This window comes from Poecilia reticulata, chromosome 18, assembly GCF_904066995.2.
Source record: "Poecilia reticulata chromosome 18, P_reticulata-male-v2, whole genome shotgun sequence".
In the NCBI taxonomy this organism is placed as follows: Eukaryota; Metazoa; Chordata; class Actinopteri; order Cyprinodontiformes; family Poeciliidae; genus Poecilia; species Poecilia reticulata.
This window is the reverse complement of record NC_088847.1, coordinates 18,404,658-18,422,060: the sequence shown is the minus strand read 5'-3', so window position 1 is coordinate 18,422,060 and position 17,403 is coordinate 18,404,658. Positions and strand designations below refer to the sequence as shown.

Sequence of the window (17,403 nt, the reverse complement as noted above, 5' to 3'; positions counted from 1 at the left end):
TGATTTCCACATAAATGCAAACTTTACTGGGCTTACAACCACTGATCAACCAGTCCAGTCCTTTTTCTTTGGCTTGCAGTCTGGCTGTAGGATTCATCTGTGTGTGGTGGATCTTCACCATCCAGTGGGACTCTAAACATTTGGTCAGATTAGTTTCTGCACTCTAAATGCTGAGAGCAAGCAGAAAAAAAAACAACCACCTGCAATTACCGAAAGTAACTGAGCCCAGACTGCAGTTGGTTAAGGCCTCAGTTGCATATTATGAGCGCTCGGTTTTGATGGACGAGAGCCCAGTGTTCCTCTGGTCTCACCTTACAGAGCCCAGATGGAGTACGGACATATCTGTGACCCGACAGAGCTTCATGATCTCCTCTGTGTGAAGATCAACGGGGACATCAGGTGACAACCTTATGAAACACCTCAGCAAATGCAGTAACTTGCTCACGATCAGCGCCCTCTGCTGGCCAGAAACAATACAGCAAATGTTTACCCTAAAGATTCGTTTCGCTCTTGAAGTTTTAACATGAAATCAGCACAAAGCAAATGTTCAAAACCTCTAAAAATGTATTTCTTATGATCACCATGACACATTTGTTACACAAATGAACCATTATCCAAACTTTTATTGACGAAACTGTGGCTGAGAGTTCATGACATAAAGCACAAAGCAGTTCCAGCAGTTTTAAAGTAAATACAATAATAATTATTTCATGCCGATTCTTGAAGAAAAATTCAGCAACATTTCTCTATCAAAACTGAGGAAAGTACAATTACACCAAAATAAAACACACCTAGAATAATAACAAAAAATCCCAGCAGAGATAAATCAAGAGCAAAAACATAAAAGGCTGAACAAAAAAGTGATTTATTTGTTTAAACAGGTGAGGATTCTGAGGTAAGTGCACTGTAGAGAAAATGTGTTTGTGGACTGAACTTCACAGCAGACAGAAGTCAGCTTTACAGCAATAACAGTCATTTTAAATGTAAAGATTATAAACCATCATTTCCTAATGTAAGCTTTGCTTTTTGTGGAGATCATGGTGGAAACCAGAAACCAGTAAACAAAAACAACACAAAGCAAGCATGGGTTATTTAGTGTTTGTCTTTAAATACAACACATTGGGATGAATCACAAGCTTTTATTCTTTTATAATTTTGTTTAAAACAAATAAAATCGTGTCTGTTTATCCTCATCCTTAGCAGGCATCATATTCAGATACACCGTGACCTGTAGGAGGCGCTGTTTGTTGTGTGAACGTTAACAGCCGTTTAAAAATGAACAAATCCGGGTAAAACAATATAGGAAATAACAGTACATGCTTAAAATTGAATATGTTTGGGTGAAGGGGTATTTAAAAAAATCTTGGACAAATCCTAGTTTATTTAGGATATAAATTTTAAGCTTATATTACATTTCACAAGAAAACAAAACAACTTTTAAACGTATACTCATCCATTGTAGACAATTAAGGCTGCGTCCACACTGCAGTCCGAAGTGACCCAAGTTCAATTTTATTATTATTATTATTATTATTTTTGGCCTTAATGCGACCTGTACATTATATTTTTATGACAGTCTGAACAACACAGATCGGATTATTTTCGAATGCGACCCAGACCACTTGGACATCTACCGATCTTTTCAGATGTGACCTGAATCCTAACAGCCGGAGCCTGAACGTCACTGATACTCGACAAACGTCACTATTCTGCGTCCTGATACGCGCAAGCGGAAAGAAAAACAACATGGCGTCCATGGCGGACAATAATGAGGATTAAGTAGCTCCGGTCGGATAACTTCAGAATCGAAAGCTGTGCTTCACCGTTAGCATCCATGTTTACTTCCGCAAATGCTGAGCACGACGTTTTTTTTATGGCGGTTGGCAAAACTCTGAACACGCTCTCTGTGTGACGTTATTACGCCCTCTACTGCGCATGCGGGACACTGTCGTTTACGGTTCACACTGGAGAACACATACAGGTCGCATATATTTGAAAGTGAACAACCACGCCAAAATTTTTTTTTTTAAATCCGATAAGACAAAAGTCGGGATTGGGTCACTTGGGGCTGCAATGTGAACGTAACCAAAATTAATTTTATTGCTGGTTTCTCATGGGGAAAATCCACCAAAACATGCGCAGAACCTCATAGTCCTTGTTGTAAAGCACAACTTTGCTCTTTCTTTGTGTGAAATTACACTTTTCAGAGATTTCCCTACTTTGCAAAAGTATTTCCAGAAATTAAAAACCAAAATCAGTCGTTGGCTTCAGATCAGCAGTACGTTGGAGGTGCAGACGTAGACTTTCCTCTCCTTATCTGGCAGCTGCTGTAACACAGATAACAGAAGTAATGATGGAAAACAAGCTTGAATTGGAATTACATGACGTTTTCTGAAAAATCTCAAAACATCCTTTAGTCTGAAACAACGTAAACAATTTCTTCCTGTGCAAAATTCCTATGGCATGAATCCAGTTCCTTCTGCAGCTTTGAGCCAAGGCAAGTGGTAGGGAAGGGGAGTAGGATACCTACCCAGAATGATTTTATTTTTTTAGGTGGTGGACAGGCATCAACACATTCCTCCAGTGTTTGGGCTGCGCTGACATTTACAGGCCTACACAATAGCTCCGGTCCAAAAGAATCAGTGTTTATGCAAGGAAGTCGCTATCTTTCAATCCCAGCTACTTGTTTTAGGGCGGGGGCGAGAAATCACAGGAAACACCTTCTGTTGCCCGGCAGAGCCGCCGAAGCCCGTAGAGCACAACGAGATATTAAAAGCCACTGACTTCCCGGGAATAACTGGGAGATTGCGTCTGGAAGAAAGCGCTTGCCACAGGAAGCAGTGGGACGGCGGCTCACCATTTTCTTCGCCGCCCGATGACTTCACTCCCAGGAGCATGACTCCATCTTTGCTGCTCTCTGGCCTGCTCTGGAACGATGCACTGTGGGGGCAAAAGGATGCATGATTATCTGGGATATAGACGTTGAAAAACGTAATTAACGCCTCGCGGTAGCAAACTTACTTCTCAGTTCCGGTGTCGATCGTTTCTGAGGAGCAGAAAACAAGACGGTGACACGTTGGATGAAGCCATGACTAATTAGACCTTGAACTTATCAAGTGAGGGAAGTATTTGAGAGAAAAGCTGGCTTGTACCTGTGTGATCGTGGACCTTCTTACTTTTGAATTTCAAGAAAAGAGCGGCGACACCTACAACCAGGGCAGCGGGCAGAAGAAGCCACCACAGCCGTTTGTCTGAACCTACAAGAGGAAAACATCCATCCAGTCTGACATGTCTGTTTAGTAAATCAGTAGAAATATCTCAACCGAGGAAAGAGATGAAACAGTTTACAAAGTGGGGCTGGACTTCTAATGTTGGATCCACTTGGGTTGAATCAATAAAACTCTTTATTTAATCACTGCTGTTTGGTAGATTGGCACTCAGACAACAATACTGAGTGCCAAGGAGAATCCCCGTTCAGGCCGTTTCTATAATGCTCCACTTAATAGAAATATAAGAAACATCATTAGGAATTTGAGTAACACTTTATTTGAAGGGGTGTGCATGAGACTCACAACAGTCACAAACATCAACAAGTCTTTATGAATGTTTATGACTGTGGTTATGACGTGTCATTCGATAAATAATGACACTTTTAAAGGAAAGTTGACACTTAATGCACTTTTTATGCAAATTTTCATAGAACGTTGCATTAAAAGGGTCATTATTGACTGAATAATGCAACGTTTACACATTTACTGGTCTTTCAAAGCAACTTTTAGTGCAACTTTGCATTGAAAGTGTCATTATTTACCGAGTGACACTTCATGACAACAGTCGTAAACAGTTATGTCATGCTCATGTCAGTCTTATGCGCACCCCTTCAAACTAAGTGCTACCAAAATTTCTTCCAAATAAAAGGGAGAAAGAGAAAAAAGACGAGAAGAGAGGCGGGGCATGATATTAAAAGAGAAAGAAGGAAAAATAGAATACAAAAAAACATCCTAGAAGTCTGATTCTACACCTGCAGAAAGAAAACATGCGTATACGACAACTGAAAAGTACATGGTGCCAGTTAATGCAACATATATTTAGTGGCAACCACAGCCCAAAATATTCCATTAGGCCACTAGTCTGATTTCCTAAGCTAATCTCATGTAAAAATGTATTGATCAACTGCGATTAATCGCCTTAATGTAGTTCAGTTTCACTAGCAGCACCCAGACCTTGTAACAGCGTCTTTTGAATCACTTAAACAGAACCTGTGTGACAGAATGAAGTAGGCAGTGGGGTCTCAAAAGGCAACACATGATGCTCCGATTCAAAAATACTCAAGAAGAGATGAGAAACTAAGTCCCTGACTTCCATCAGTGTGGAGAAGGTTGCACTAAATTAATTAGCCAAAATTATCTGGATGACTCCAAAGACTTCTGGGAAAAATACAGAGGTGTTTGGAAGGTCAAACTAACAATAAAACACTATTTATTTAATCTGAAATTGAGCAATAAGAGCAAAAAACTACTTTTTCACAGCACCAGTCATCTTTCCAGATGTTTCGTTGATAAACTGCAAAATGTTTCTAGACAACATCTCACAGCATTCAGAAATTAAACCAATCAAGATGCTCGCCAGCCAGCCAATCGGTGAAATTCTCTTTTGTATCATTGATTAAAAAAAAGCCATACGTTTTGTCAACAAACAAAAGTTTGGTGTTTTTAAGAGTTTTCTCTAAAATGTCACAATATTTATCAGACTGGAGGAGAAGCAGGTTGATCAAAATGTTAAGAACGTATCTGACATTTTTAAAATAGGCCGGTAATGTCCGACTGTCCGTCCTGATATTTAAATGATATATCGGCGTTATTTTAATCGTCTACAGCGTTGTAAAGCATCGAACTCACCTGCAGCTTTCTGCTCAGCTGCTTCCTTTTCTTGCCTTTCACTGGATTCCTGTTCCGTTTTCTGGATCATGTCATTTGCTGCTGTGGCTAAATGAATGAATGAAACAGATGTTACCTTAAAATTAGGGATTCTATGGAAAGAAATTAAGTAAAAATATAAAGAGAACATGCACCGTACCATCAGAGGAGACAGTTGAATCTGTGAACAGCAGGTATAAGTTTTTTTTTAAACACAATAAATAATAAATGTCTTCAGAGCCAGGCAATCTTTTAAACCAGGTCGCTACACTTAAAAAATTGCAACCAGCTTTGCTTTATCCGACCCACACGGTGGAATCGTTTCTCACCTTCAGTCGCTTTTGTGTCGTTTGTTTTAGGCGGGGATCTGGGTTTAAAACTCGGAGCTGTCAAAGCTAATACAAACAGAAAAACAAGACATCTTTCAAGCACTAAATCGCACATTGAAATGTTCTTTTATATCAACGTCAGGCCACAAGATGTAGAGAAATAAAAGCAAGAAAATTGAAGAAACAAAACCAGTAAAATATCAAGAAATGTCTCACTTTGGTTGGTGGTTTGATTGTTGTTTGTCGTGTTCTGGCTGGGTGGTGGAGCAGTCATCGCACTCGTTGAAGATGTAAGATTAATTTCTAGAAAGAAAGAAAGAAAGAAAGAAAGAAAGAAAGAAAGAAAGAAAGAAAGAAAGAAAGAAAGAAAGAAAGAAAGAAAGAAAGAAAGAAAGAAAGAAAGAAAGGAGGCACCCTTTACTATTATTCAGGTAATTATTGGTCATGTTTTCCATATTTATCACTTTCTGAGCCAAACATTCTCATAAAAACTGTTTTAATAGCGGGGTCTCCAATCTCCAGAGTGTCTAGATTTTTATTTATTCAATGTGACAAACCAAGACAAAGTAATGTTCGAAGTTTGAAACAATATTTCAAGCTTTACATGAATCTTAAATCTGACGAGAGTAAAGTCAATAATGAAAGAAATGTTGTTTGTCGCCATCCTTGTCGTCTTTTAGCCTTCATGCTAACACGACTGAACCTAAAATCTGGACGTATTACTTCAAAACGAATGATAAAATGTACGCAGTCTCTGATTACAAATGAATTTAAATATTTATGAGCAAGAAAGAAAACAAAAAATATGCAGGAAGAGTGTAGAATGACTCAAAAGCAAACTTACGTTTAGTGGTGGAGTCACTGGGAACAGGTGTGGCTGTCGACAGAGCTGATGCGATGGTAGCTGTTAAAGATGAGGTTGTTGGTGGACTTTTTGTTATTTGTCCTTTGAGTGATTAAAAACAAGAAAATATCAAGAATTGAACGGTACATAAAGCGCATAACATCAAATAACAGTTTTTAGACTTAACAAGGTTAGCTTCTACGATTTGTTAGTGCTTGTAGACAAATCTACCAAATAAAGTAAAGACACAATTTAATTATCTAAACTACTTTACTCCCCTAGATCCTCTGGATTGGATTTATGCGACAGATCTGTGAAGCAGCAGAAGCAGGACGGTTATCTCAGAGAGAGGAGCTGCTATCGCTTTCGTAATTTGCTCCGTCTACTGGGACTTTAAGGTTTCAATTTGCCCAATCTAAGCCAGAGTGATGCTTTGTTGTTGGATCCAAGACTTTGAAGGGAAGATTGCATCTCTGGGACGGTTTTGAAAAATTGGATAATTTGGAAGGGGGGCGGTACGAGCATCTGCTCAAATCCAGGGTATGAGGGAGAAAGTGGATGAATGCACTGATGCAGTCACATCAAAACACAAAGTTAATTAAAAATATACATGATAGGTTTTTATGTATTTCGAGTATATCTAGTATTACTGAGGTATATTTAGTTTGGATGTGTGTTTTTGTACATTTGAGGTTAGCTTTAAATACTTAAACACTCTGGTAAACACTAGATAGTTCGGACATTAAAACTATAAACTAGACGGAGGGTGCAGTGTTTTTACCATGACTGAATGTTCATATCTGCATTTCTGTTTTTTAAAAAAAAGAACAGAAATAAAGTGAACTTTCTCCTGGTGTTGCAAGCACAGCTAGCTGCGACATGAGCTTAGAAAAGCAGCAGTTTAAAGGTTGTGGGATTATATTTTGTTTTTAAGAATGGGTTCACTGATTCTTAGATGTAGGTAGATAATTACTATACATTGGATCCTCAGTATTTAGGGACCACAGCTGCTTGCTAAGAGCTAAAATCGGTGATTTGAAGCACTGATAGCTGCCTATTCCAATAGTTTAAACACCAAATTTACCTTAATATGCATTAAAACACACAGTAGAAATCCTCTTAGCTACTTTAATGATTATTTCTTGCAGTTTTCAGTTCTACTTTTGCTGATCTATGAAGCTACGACTAACGTCAAAGCAATGCACCTCCGTTCACAGGATTGAAAAGCTGAGAAGTTAAGAATGGAAGAACTGAAGGCTGCTCATCACAGTTAGAGCTTATTAAAGAATATAACGTGAGTTTATTAACCTTGAGAAGTTTGCTGGACTAGATTTTTCATTTCTATACTCACCAGTAGTCGTGTTCACTGGAGATTTTGTAGATGCCTCAGATGATGAAACTGAAAAGCAGAGAGAGGTGGCTAAAGCTAGAGCTAAAGCTAGAGCAACACATTAAAGAATTGACTTTGCTGGTACAATATATTCCAACTGAAGGTTTTTAACATGTTGCCATGTTTTAACACGAGCCAGAACATCCTGGTGTTGTCAACATCCTACTCCAGTGAGGTCACAGAGAAACATTTAGGACTAATCTGGCACAGAAACGCAAGTCCCACTTTCTATGCGTCCGACATTTCCTCTGACATGTTCTCTATTTTAAGGTTCGCGCTACATTTTTTGCAGGATTCCTGTTTGGCAGAGCTTTAGAAGTCAAAGACAAAGACCTGCATGTTCTGTCAGGCTGGGGGAGGAAAAGTCAAGACAGTCGTGGCTTTTTGGTGTTTTATGGATGGACATCCTCTTTTACTAAGTGAGAAGCTGCATCCTGTTGCAGACAGACAATTGCTGGCCCACTGGCCTGCGCCGGGCTTCCTGTCTTAACCTCTGTCTGCGCCGACTTCATTCACATTCACCAGCAGATAAGAGACTGGGCAGCGCAACTCAAACAGTCAACTGTCTGGAAGGTTATATCTTCAAAAAGATTTAATCCAAGTAAGATTTAACCAAAAGGTTTAATAACGTTTTTTGTGCTTCAATGAATTGTATTTGCGTTTTCTGCTACTGACCGATACAAAGCAGTGCACAAACGTGAAGCGGAAATTCTTTTATAAATAAAAATCTGAAAAGTGTGGCACTCATTCGTTGAGTTGATGCTACTAAAATAGTCCAAGTTCAGTCAGATTGACGATCAGATTGAGATCGTCTGTAAACATCAATGATTTTCAGACCTGTTCACAGATTGCGTTGGACTGAGGTCTGGACTTTCACAGACATGAATATTCTTTGTTATAGAAAGTGGTGGGCAACGCTAACTTAAAAGTTTGTTGCGCTAATGCTAAAGCGCTACACCCACATGGCATTTAGTGGAAGCTAATGCTAAGGTGCTAGCTTCAGTTCAAATTGTACCTGCCCTTAAAAGATTACAAACCTTGAACATCTCAATATAATTCAGATTATTCTGAGATGGCCTTAGACGTTTTTATGTTTATATTTTCATCTCCTCTGTGCGCATCTTATTTTGTTCTTGCAAATCTGTTGTTTTAAACAAAATTATTGTGAAAAAATGAGGAAAAAACAGAGCTGCGGTGTAAACTTCAAAAAAAGAGCATAAATGTAAACATGCAACTATTTGAAATATTCTTGGCAGCAGATAACCAAATAAAGATGTTGAACTTTATTTGACTGAAGGTTTATAAAACACTCAAGCAAATTAGCGCTTTTTCTGGAAAATTTAATTTGGAGCAGGGGTGTCCAAACTTTTTGCAACAAATCCCAAAGTTGAAAGCAACCAGGGGCCATATTGCTTCTACAGCTTAAAGCACAAAATTATCTTGTTGTGAATTTTACTTAATAAAATCAAACAATAAGGAAAAAAGGTGGACAATTTTCTTTTGTCTTAGCTTTTTAAGATTTTTCTTTAGTTTATTTGGTCTAGAAAATTTTTTTGTCTATTCCAAACAACAAAAACTAGAACTTTTTTGTTTTAGTTTTAGAAAGCCCTCCTCTATTAACCAAGTTTAGTAGAAGAAGTAATGTGCTCTAGTCCATTTTTTTAAGTAAAATATTGCTAGATTTTTATAGCCCCACTTACTATAAAATCAAAAGCGACTATTAAAAAAAACATACGTTGTACCTAAACTGGTATAACTCTTTTAGCTGCAGTCTGGGGCCACGTGAAATTGTTTCGAGGGCCACAAATGGCCCCAGGCCGCACTTTGGACACCCCCTGATTTAGAGGAAACCAAGTATGCTAAAAGCTTTCAGTTAGCAAAAGCTCAAAACAAAAAATTAGCTCTGCTACTTTCACGTAAATGTTCTATAGAAATATCTGTGAATTTGCAAATTTTCCACAAATAATTTGAAGCCACATTCCACAGAAAAATCTACAAACATTGAACTTTGAATAGGCCGACTGTACGGTAGCTCTGAATGTTGGTTGTCATGGTGAACCTCCTCTAAAGTAAAAGTCTTAAATCTGACAGGTTTTCAACCAGGACTGCTGCGTCCATGTCAGACCAGCTTCCTCGTCTCTCCTGAATAGTAATAATCACCAAAGCATGACTCTGCTGCCACCGTGTTTTACCTCTGGGTGACGCGTTCACAGTGAAATCTGTCAAACATTTAACATTTTTGAACGTAGGTCAGAAAGTTCACATTTGGTCTTATCTGATTAAATCATCTTCTTCCTCATGAGTCTCTCTACATGACTTGAGCCAAACTTTCAATGGGAATTTTTGTGACTTTCAACAACAGCTTTCTTCTTGCCAACATTTCAATTTAGGCCATATTTATGGAAGTAATTGTTAATAGTTTATAATCTCCACAGATCCTCATTTCTGCAGCTCCTCCAGAGTTCCCACCAGCCTCTCGACTGATTAATGTTCTCTCCGAATCAGCCTGAGAGGGGGGAAAAAAACAACAACTTTTTTTTAAATTTTAGACAAGAAAATGTTGATTTTATTAAATAATTGAATTTTTAAATTGTTTATTTGCATCTTTTAAAGTATTTCTAACATCACATAAAAAGGCTGAAGATGATAAATGAAAAATCTGCAGAATGTATCTATTTTTTAACGAGATTAATAATCGATAGACTTGCAATCCCACACTGAAGACGCATCAATACTTTTGCAAGATCTTACTTTAACAAAGTCCTGTAGATATTTGATGGCTGAAGCATTGAAGCTGGTAGGTTGAAAAAAAAAAAAGAGGTGACTTTATGTTGATTTAACGAGGTCAAAACTTGAGCCTGCACAGTTTCATGACAAAGCCCCGGCGAGGGCGTTTCCTCCAGATGTTTACTGCTGGAAGTCGGTTTGTTTCCATCAGGGGCCTTTGTGGTCGCAGGACAATAATCTGTTGTTTCTGTGACAGGGGGGGCAGCCCGGTTCCCACTGGCTATCTGGAGTTAGATCACCTATCAGCCCGGCGCAGGGCTGCTGCGAGGAAAAACAAACCAGGAGCCAGTCCGTTTCTTCTCTCCCTCAGTCGGGTTAAACCGTATTCTCAAGGCTGGATGTCAAAATAGTAAATACAGCAAAACGGGACTTTGAAAAAGCTGCACAAGATTTTACATTTCTGGGAACAAACAAGACAAAAATCAAAGTGCGAGTCTCTTCTTTGCACATGTGATCTTTATCGCGGCGAAAACCAAAACAAAATCGCACCCAGAGGAATGAAGCCTTAAAATAAACAAACTAATAATCTCAAATTAAAGCATTAGATTTAACTTTCTCATTCAAATTAGTTAGTTTTAGCCATTAAGCTTGAACCCACAGGATTTAATCCCATTTAGACCCTACCTGGTTCGGCTGATCCCTGCAGCAGCAGCAGCAGCAGGATGAAAACCCTGATGGACTTCATGGTGACAGCGTGGATCTCCTCCGACTTCTTCTGCAGACTGGAGCTGGTTGGACTGTACGACAAAAAGCAAAAAAAAAAAAAGAAGAAGAAGGAGAGGTGTCCAAGCCTGGTCCCTCCGACGCTGATGCTTATTTTCGCACTTCCTTTACATAAAGAAGGGGAGGAAACACGCCAGCTTCCCTTTCTGACGTAAAGTGGGTGGATGTGGCGAGTCGCGGCGCGGCCCCCAGTCCTTTTAAACAATAATCTCCGTTTGGACCCGTCAGTCTGAGGCAACACCCATCGCTTATTTTTTCCTGCTCTGACAACGTCGGATGGGTTTGGGAGGAGACCTGGGACGACACAGCAGCAATTTCATCAGCAATTACAGGAGATAAGCAAATGACTTATCTCACTGCAACATTATAGTTGCTGAGAAACTTTCATAGATGTGGACCTGCTGTTGAATGTGAGGATAATAAACCACCAGCTTCTTTTCTTACAGAAAAAATTAAAAACATGCCATGGCGTCTTACTGTTCTCCTGGAGCAACGCCTACAGATAACACTTCGCCGTGTTGAAGTGGATCCACTTTGAAAACGTTTTTTATTCTGCTTTTGCTCTTTTCATTAGATTGTCACACCAACGACGTTTTTATGGTTTCATTTCACCAGCCACACCTGCAGAATCCTGAAAGTCTGAAACATTACATGTCAGACAACCAAAATCAGGTTGGAGAAAAAGCAAAAATAAATTAAAGGTGAGAAACAAAGTTATTTGCATATAGATTATTATTAACTCCAGAGAAGAACCACAGGGGAATCCTTATCCACAAATGGAGAAAACAGGAAACAGTGACACCCTCCTACTGAAATGACTTCAAAACGAATCATCCAGGACGTCCCAGAAGAACCCAGAACCTCTAAATCCCTCACTGAGGCCTGCAGAAATGAGTCAACAACAACAAATAAACTGAGCGACATGCTGTCTATCCAAACGGAGAGCTCCTAATTAATGTCCATTCACAGATTTAGCGAATCATTATGTTGGCGTTTGTGTGCATTGATAAGGCTGCAGAAGGATTTATGCACCAATTCGAATTTCTTGATCGTTAAAATTCTACACAGTAAAAATGCCGGTGTTGAATTAACACCCAAAAGTGTCCATATGTGTTCAAGTGAGCAGGTGTTAAAGTAACACTTTTGAAAGTGTTAAAAGGTTGACACCCATTTTTTTGTTAAATTAACATTGGTCTATAATACTGAAATGGGTTTAAGAAAAGTTAAACTTCCCATTTCTGTGTATTGTTTTGAATATTTTCCACTGGATTTGATTGATATTGACACCAATTATTTACTTTTTTAACACCACATTATGTTTTGTGATCAACACTACATTAGTGTTACTTTTAATATATTTTAACACCAGCACCGTTGTAAATGTTAATGTGACACTCTGCACTGTTGAATTTAACACCAGCTGACTTGGACACATATAGACACTTTTGGGTGTTAATTCAACACTAGCTTTTTTTTTTACTGTGTAATGTTTTAACTCAGGAAGAGTTCAGAAATCAATATTTGGTGGAAAAACCATGAGGTTTTCAGTCGGGTTCAGTGCAGCGGGCTCTTCATTTTTTTCCCAAGAGTTTTATGTAGATGGCATCATCTGAGTAGAAGAGTTGCTGAACATCTACTCAATGTATAGCTGTAGCATGACTCTGCTAACTTTAGGTCTTGTGTGACATTCACCTGAACTCATCCCTGCAACTTCAAGTCCGCCGAATAAAAAAATTCAACAACCCAGAAGACTTTTGCTACGATATTCTGTGGACTGTTTGACCATAGCAGTAGCTTGTGGAAACAAAATCTGTGAAAACTGAGCCTGGAAAAGGATGTGGAAGGAAAATATTCAGAAACCTCGACTATAAAACCAACCCACCCATCATCTGCTCATGTCTTTGGCTGTGGTTTGTGTTGACTTTTGTTTTTTTCCCTTGTTGTGTACCGTTCGTCTGAACCGAATGCCGACTTGGTAGAGGGGAAGTTGCTCTTTGGCAGGTTCTCAACAAAGGTGTTTCCTCCCCATCAACCTCTGTGACTTCTTTGATTAAACTTGGAAGACAAAGCCAAGAATGCACAACCCTACCACCACGCGAGAATCACAAATATCCGCTCCTTCACTCAAATACTTTCACACACCTCACCCCCAAAAACAAGTCTTGTCTTCTGCAAATGTGAAAAAAAAAACCAAGCGATGCGGTGGATTAACCGTGACGTAAAGAGGATTTCAATTTCTCAGGTTTTATTTTGTTGGCTTTGTTCAAAGCACAATACTCGAAGCAGAGGAAGTGAATGCTCGCATCCTGTTTTTTGGGGATCTTTATTTTAAAAGAGCGAGGTTTGCAGCAAGAGAAAGAGAACGTGTGGACCGATTGTCAGCTTCACAATGAGGAAGGCCTTTGCTTTGGAGAGCGGGAGCTGCCAGAGGATCTCCTGGGACACATGTTTACAGGTCCTGCTTCAAAATGTTAATTATGCAACTTAAAACTCATCACAATGGGAAACCAAAGACATAACGCTTTCCAATAAAATCTTTCAGAAGCTCGTTCATCCCATTGATTTTGGTTTGTAGTTCCTGAGCAAATTGCCTCTCAACAGCGTAATTCAGGCTTGAAATTTGGTCAGTCGTCTCATCAGGAATGCTACATTTGATTATTATGATTTTTTTTACATAGTTTGCTGAAACTACAACTGTTACATCTCTTGTATTGAAGTGATTCCTTAACCTTAATACCTCGACTAAGGTGAAAAAAGGTTATTTTTCTATTTGGTCAAGGTTTGAAGCCTGGAGGAAGAGTGGAAAAAATAACCTTATTGAGGTCCAGCCCTGGTGGTATTGGTCCACAGTGTTTTATCAAGTTCAAAAACAGCGCAGAAAACTGCAGAGAAACTACGGAGAAGATGGTTGACGTCACAGCTAACAATGCGGGCGAGCTAAACGTGAAACTGGGTTATTTAGCTTTCATATATAATAAAGCTTTTCCATATTTGTTAAAACCGTCCTCAGTAAACCTCTGGCACACACTGCCAAATGTGCTAATGACGGTGAAAAAAACGTACCATTACAGAAAAGCCGTCTATCCGCCATCATCGGTGGCTATGCTAACTGGTGTTAGCATTCGAAGCAGCCTCTGTTATAGTGAACGACAGCAAACCGGAAGCTCTGATCGTGATTGACAACGTATTCATGTCTTTGATTAACAGCATTAAACCCCCCCTTCTGGGTCTGATTGGTTGTTTCTGAGCAAGCTGTGCATTTCTGTAGTTAGCACTGGGAAAAGGCTAACTTTTTAGCACTTTTCCCAGTGCTAACTACAGAAATATCTAGTGGTAATCTGTTTGAAAATTATGTAGTTTTTTAAATAGCTTATCTGTCTCATAAACTATCACAACATAGTGACAGTTTTATGTAAAAACATCAATATATGTTTTTTAATAAAAGTTAAAGCAGTTTTCCACAGTACAAGTTTATTGAAACCTGAGCAGCAAAAGCGCTGTTCAGGCCTATTGGTTCAAGTGTTTATTTTTCTCAACACTATACCATTTTGGAGGAAAACACAACAAACTTGTGAAATTTCACTATTTTAATGGAATTAAAAAATGGTCGGGACCAAACAGCGCCCCCTAACGTTATATAGGCTAGAGAGCTGAAAATTGGTACATAGAAACCCCTAAAACATGAAAGAAAAGTCTGAAGCCCAACAGGAAGTTGACTATTTTTGGTTAAAAGGCTATTTTTAGGTGTTTCTGGCTATTCAGACATGTCAAACTTTTAACAAACTCCCTTTAGGGAATATGAGCTATCAGCTTCATTTGGTCAACATGTCAATTTATTGATCAAGTATGTGAGATTAAAAGTTATCAAAAGGTTCAGTTTTTGTGAATGGAGCTCACATGAGTCTCCAGCTCGATGCTGCTTGCAGCTTAAATGTTCTGAGGTGTAAAGTTGAAATTTTCTGAATGTTTTCATTAGCTATAAGCAATAGCCATCAAAATTAAGAAAAATAACTTAGTTGAGTGAATGTACTAAATCTGTATAGCATAAAATGTTGCACGTTTTGTATTGAATTGCTGACAAATCCATTTAGTATTACAGTAATACTCTGGCTTATCAAGATGAACTTGCATATTTTGGTGTGTTTTCAACATAAAACAAAACCTTTAGATAAAGATTACTAAAATACTATACCTAAGGATAAATTTACCAAACTAATAATTTGACACAAATGTTCTCCCGTACTTTAAATTGACCTGGAAACTCTACACTTAAAAAAACCAACAACTTAAGAGTTCATATACAATCACACACAACACAAGTTTCATTTCATGTTGAAATTCATGCACATTTTTATTGAACAGTTATATAAAATACTTCTCATAGTTGCAAGTGCATGCCTCATCATCATCATCATCATCATCTGCCAACAGTTTTCGGAGTTAAATTACAAAAAGCAAGGCTTCATGTCGTGTAGTGAATTACTTGGGCACTTAAAGCAGTTCTTTAAAAAAGATCTATATATATGTATATATATATTTTGTTGTTGTTGTTTCATCTTAAAGTATTGAGCAATATCAAACCTGTAACTGATATACAAAGCAAAGTTCCAAATAAGATTATAAGAGGAATCAAATTACACTTTCTGTGGCACAAAACAAACAAACAAAATAAAAACTTAAAACAAAAAAATTGATTTTCACTTTTTATAGGACACAAACAGCTAATCATGCATTTTTTTGGGAGATCCACATGTGACCACACACCCCACGAGAATTGTCAAACATGCTTAACTGGACTGTATGCACTCACAAGCGCAGGTTAAAAATAGGATTTCTCATCCGTCTTCGATAATGAAATGCTTCAATTACAAAACAAAAGGAGAGTCAAAGGCATAGAGCGTCTTGGTGTTAATTCAAAGTATGCAAGTATACGTTTCCAGTATATGTTCACTAAAGCGCAATATATCTCAAAACAGGCCTCCACAGCCAAGGTATTCAGGTTTTCTAATTCCTTTTGATTTTTATAAAACATGCATAGGCAGACACTTTATTATCATACTCAGTTTTTTTTTGTTTTTTTTCTTACACAATATAGGTTTTCTATTTTTACTTTGTTCGCAATACTTAAAAAGAGAAAAATTTAACACTCAATTCCAGCAAGCCACAAAAAAACAAAACAAAAAAAAAAACAACAAATAAAATATCCCCCCACCCCTCCCCCCAAGTCCCCACCATTCAGATGGAGACAAAAAATAAACATATCTGCAGATGATAGATAGGTAAGTGTAAATTCCAGTTATGAAACTCAAGAAAATAGGTATTAATTACTGAGTTATTTAACCATTATACAGAAAAATCAGGTTGAAGCACACACCAAAAGAACCTGAGGTAAGCAGAATATGTACAAAAACCATAAAACGTTCCATTATTTGGCATTTCGACAACATTGCAACATTCTTTTTTTATATATATTTTTAAGACTGCCTAATTAATTTCAGAGCTATTTTATAAGAGTAGCAAAAACAAAAGTCATCAATAAATAGTCCTTATTTAGTTTGTACACCCTTATATCTTTAAAAACATCGCCTTTCTCATGTTCTGTCCTTGTCTCTCTTTTTTTTCTTCCTTTTTTTAGTGCTGTGTTCTTGTAAACGTACAATAGTTAGTAAGAAGTTACACGACTTTCCGTTTCGGTGTAAATGAGAAAAAGGGTCGTTTAAGAAAAATAAAAAATAAAAACAAACCACACAAACTCTACGGTCTCTCTCTCTTCCCCGTTTCTCTCTGACGGACTGTGATGGTGAGGCGCGGTCGGGCCGACCGCTCGGAAATGTGACCCGGCAAATAACTTAGCGGATTTGACTAGGAACTAATATTATGAAGGCATTTTAAAAGACTAGAGCAAGTGAGATGACCCCCCAGGTTTCAGCCACTACTGCCTCCCCCATCCACACTCCAGCCCTCCCCCCCCAACGTTCCTCCTCCTCCTTCCCTTCACCCCCCTGCTGCGCCTCCTGTGCGGTGGCGGGCCGTGGTGAGGCTGGGGGCCAGGCAGCCCCGCGGGCCGAGGCGGCGCCTGCTGCTGCTGCTGGCCTTCACTGGATGCTGCCTCCGCTGCCGGCGCTGGTGCTCCCCTTGGAGTCCGTGCCGTTGGTCTCCGAGGACAGGGCCCGGTTGAGCGAGTTGAGGCTGGCGTCCGAGGGCAGCGCGTCCCGCCGCGGCGGCATCCTCTCGTTGATGCGGTCCAGGCCCTTGGCCTCCTCGAAGCTGGTGATCTTGTGCTGAGGGGAGAAGCCTTTGATGGCTGGTGAGACGTGGAGGGGGGAAAGAAAAGCGGAAAAGACGAGGAAATTAGAGGCGGTTTTAGAAGGGGAGGAATAAAATCGTGAGAATCATAAAAGTAGCTGATCTTGA

General features: G+C 38.9%; 2 protein-coding genes across 5 annotated transcripts in view; both read right to left on the bottom strand.

The window, feature by feature from the left end:
• Positions 1-605: 605 nt before the first annotated feature.
• Positions 606-11,354, bottom strand: LOC103480723 (uncharacterized). Its single transcript, XM_081599976.1, has 13 exons — positions 11,347-11,354; positions 10,891-11,003; positions 7,441-7,488; positions 6,370-6,400; positions 6,090-6,193; positions 5,462-5,548; positions 5,246-5,311; positions 5,077-5,097; positions 4,899-4,985; positions 3,153-3,257; positions 3,022-3,046; positions 2,858-2,940; positions 606-2,327 (listed from the first exon to the last, which is right to left on the bottom strand). Exons 1-13 carry the CDS (start codon positions 11,352-11,354, stop codon positions 2,314-2,316), a joined length of 792 nt encoding a protein of 263 aa, XP_081456102.1. The 3' UTR covers positions 606-2,313.
• Positions 11,355-15,309: 3,955 nt separating this feature from the next.
• Positions 15,310-17,403, bottom strand: part of LOC103480722 (protein phosphatase 3 catalytic subunit alpha) — a 94,623-nt gene continuing 92,529 nt past the window's right edge. For all 4 annotated transcript variants that reach the window (XM_081599579.1, XM_081599581.1, XM_081599580.1 and 1 more), the window contains one exon: positions 15,310-17,293. In XM_081599579.1, the coding sequence (XP_081455705.1) occupies positions 17,085-17,293 (209 nt within the window). In that variant the 3' untranslated portion in view covers positions 15,310-17,084. The remainder of the gene's footprint in view (positions 17,294-17,403) is intronic.

Excerpts from the sequence above, each read along its gene's own strand:
- LOC103480723 (XM_081599976.1), bottom strand. Across the intron at positions 5,312-5,461 it reads CAATCAAACCACCAACCAAA|CTTTGACAGCTCCGAGTTTT; the intron begins GTGAGACATTTC and ends TGTTTGTATTAG. Across the intron at positions 4,986-5,076 it reads TTCAACTGTCTCCTCTGATG|CCACAGCAGCAAATGACATG; the intron begins GTACGGTGCATG and ends TCATTCATTTAG.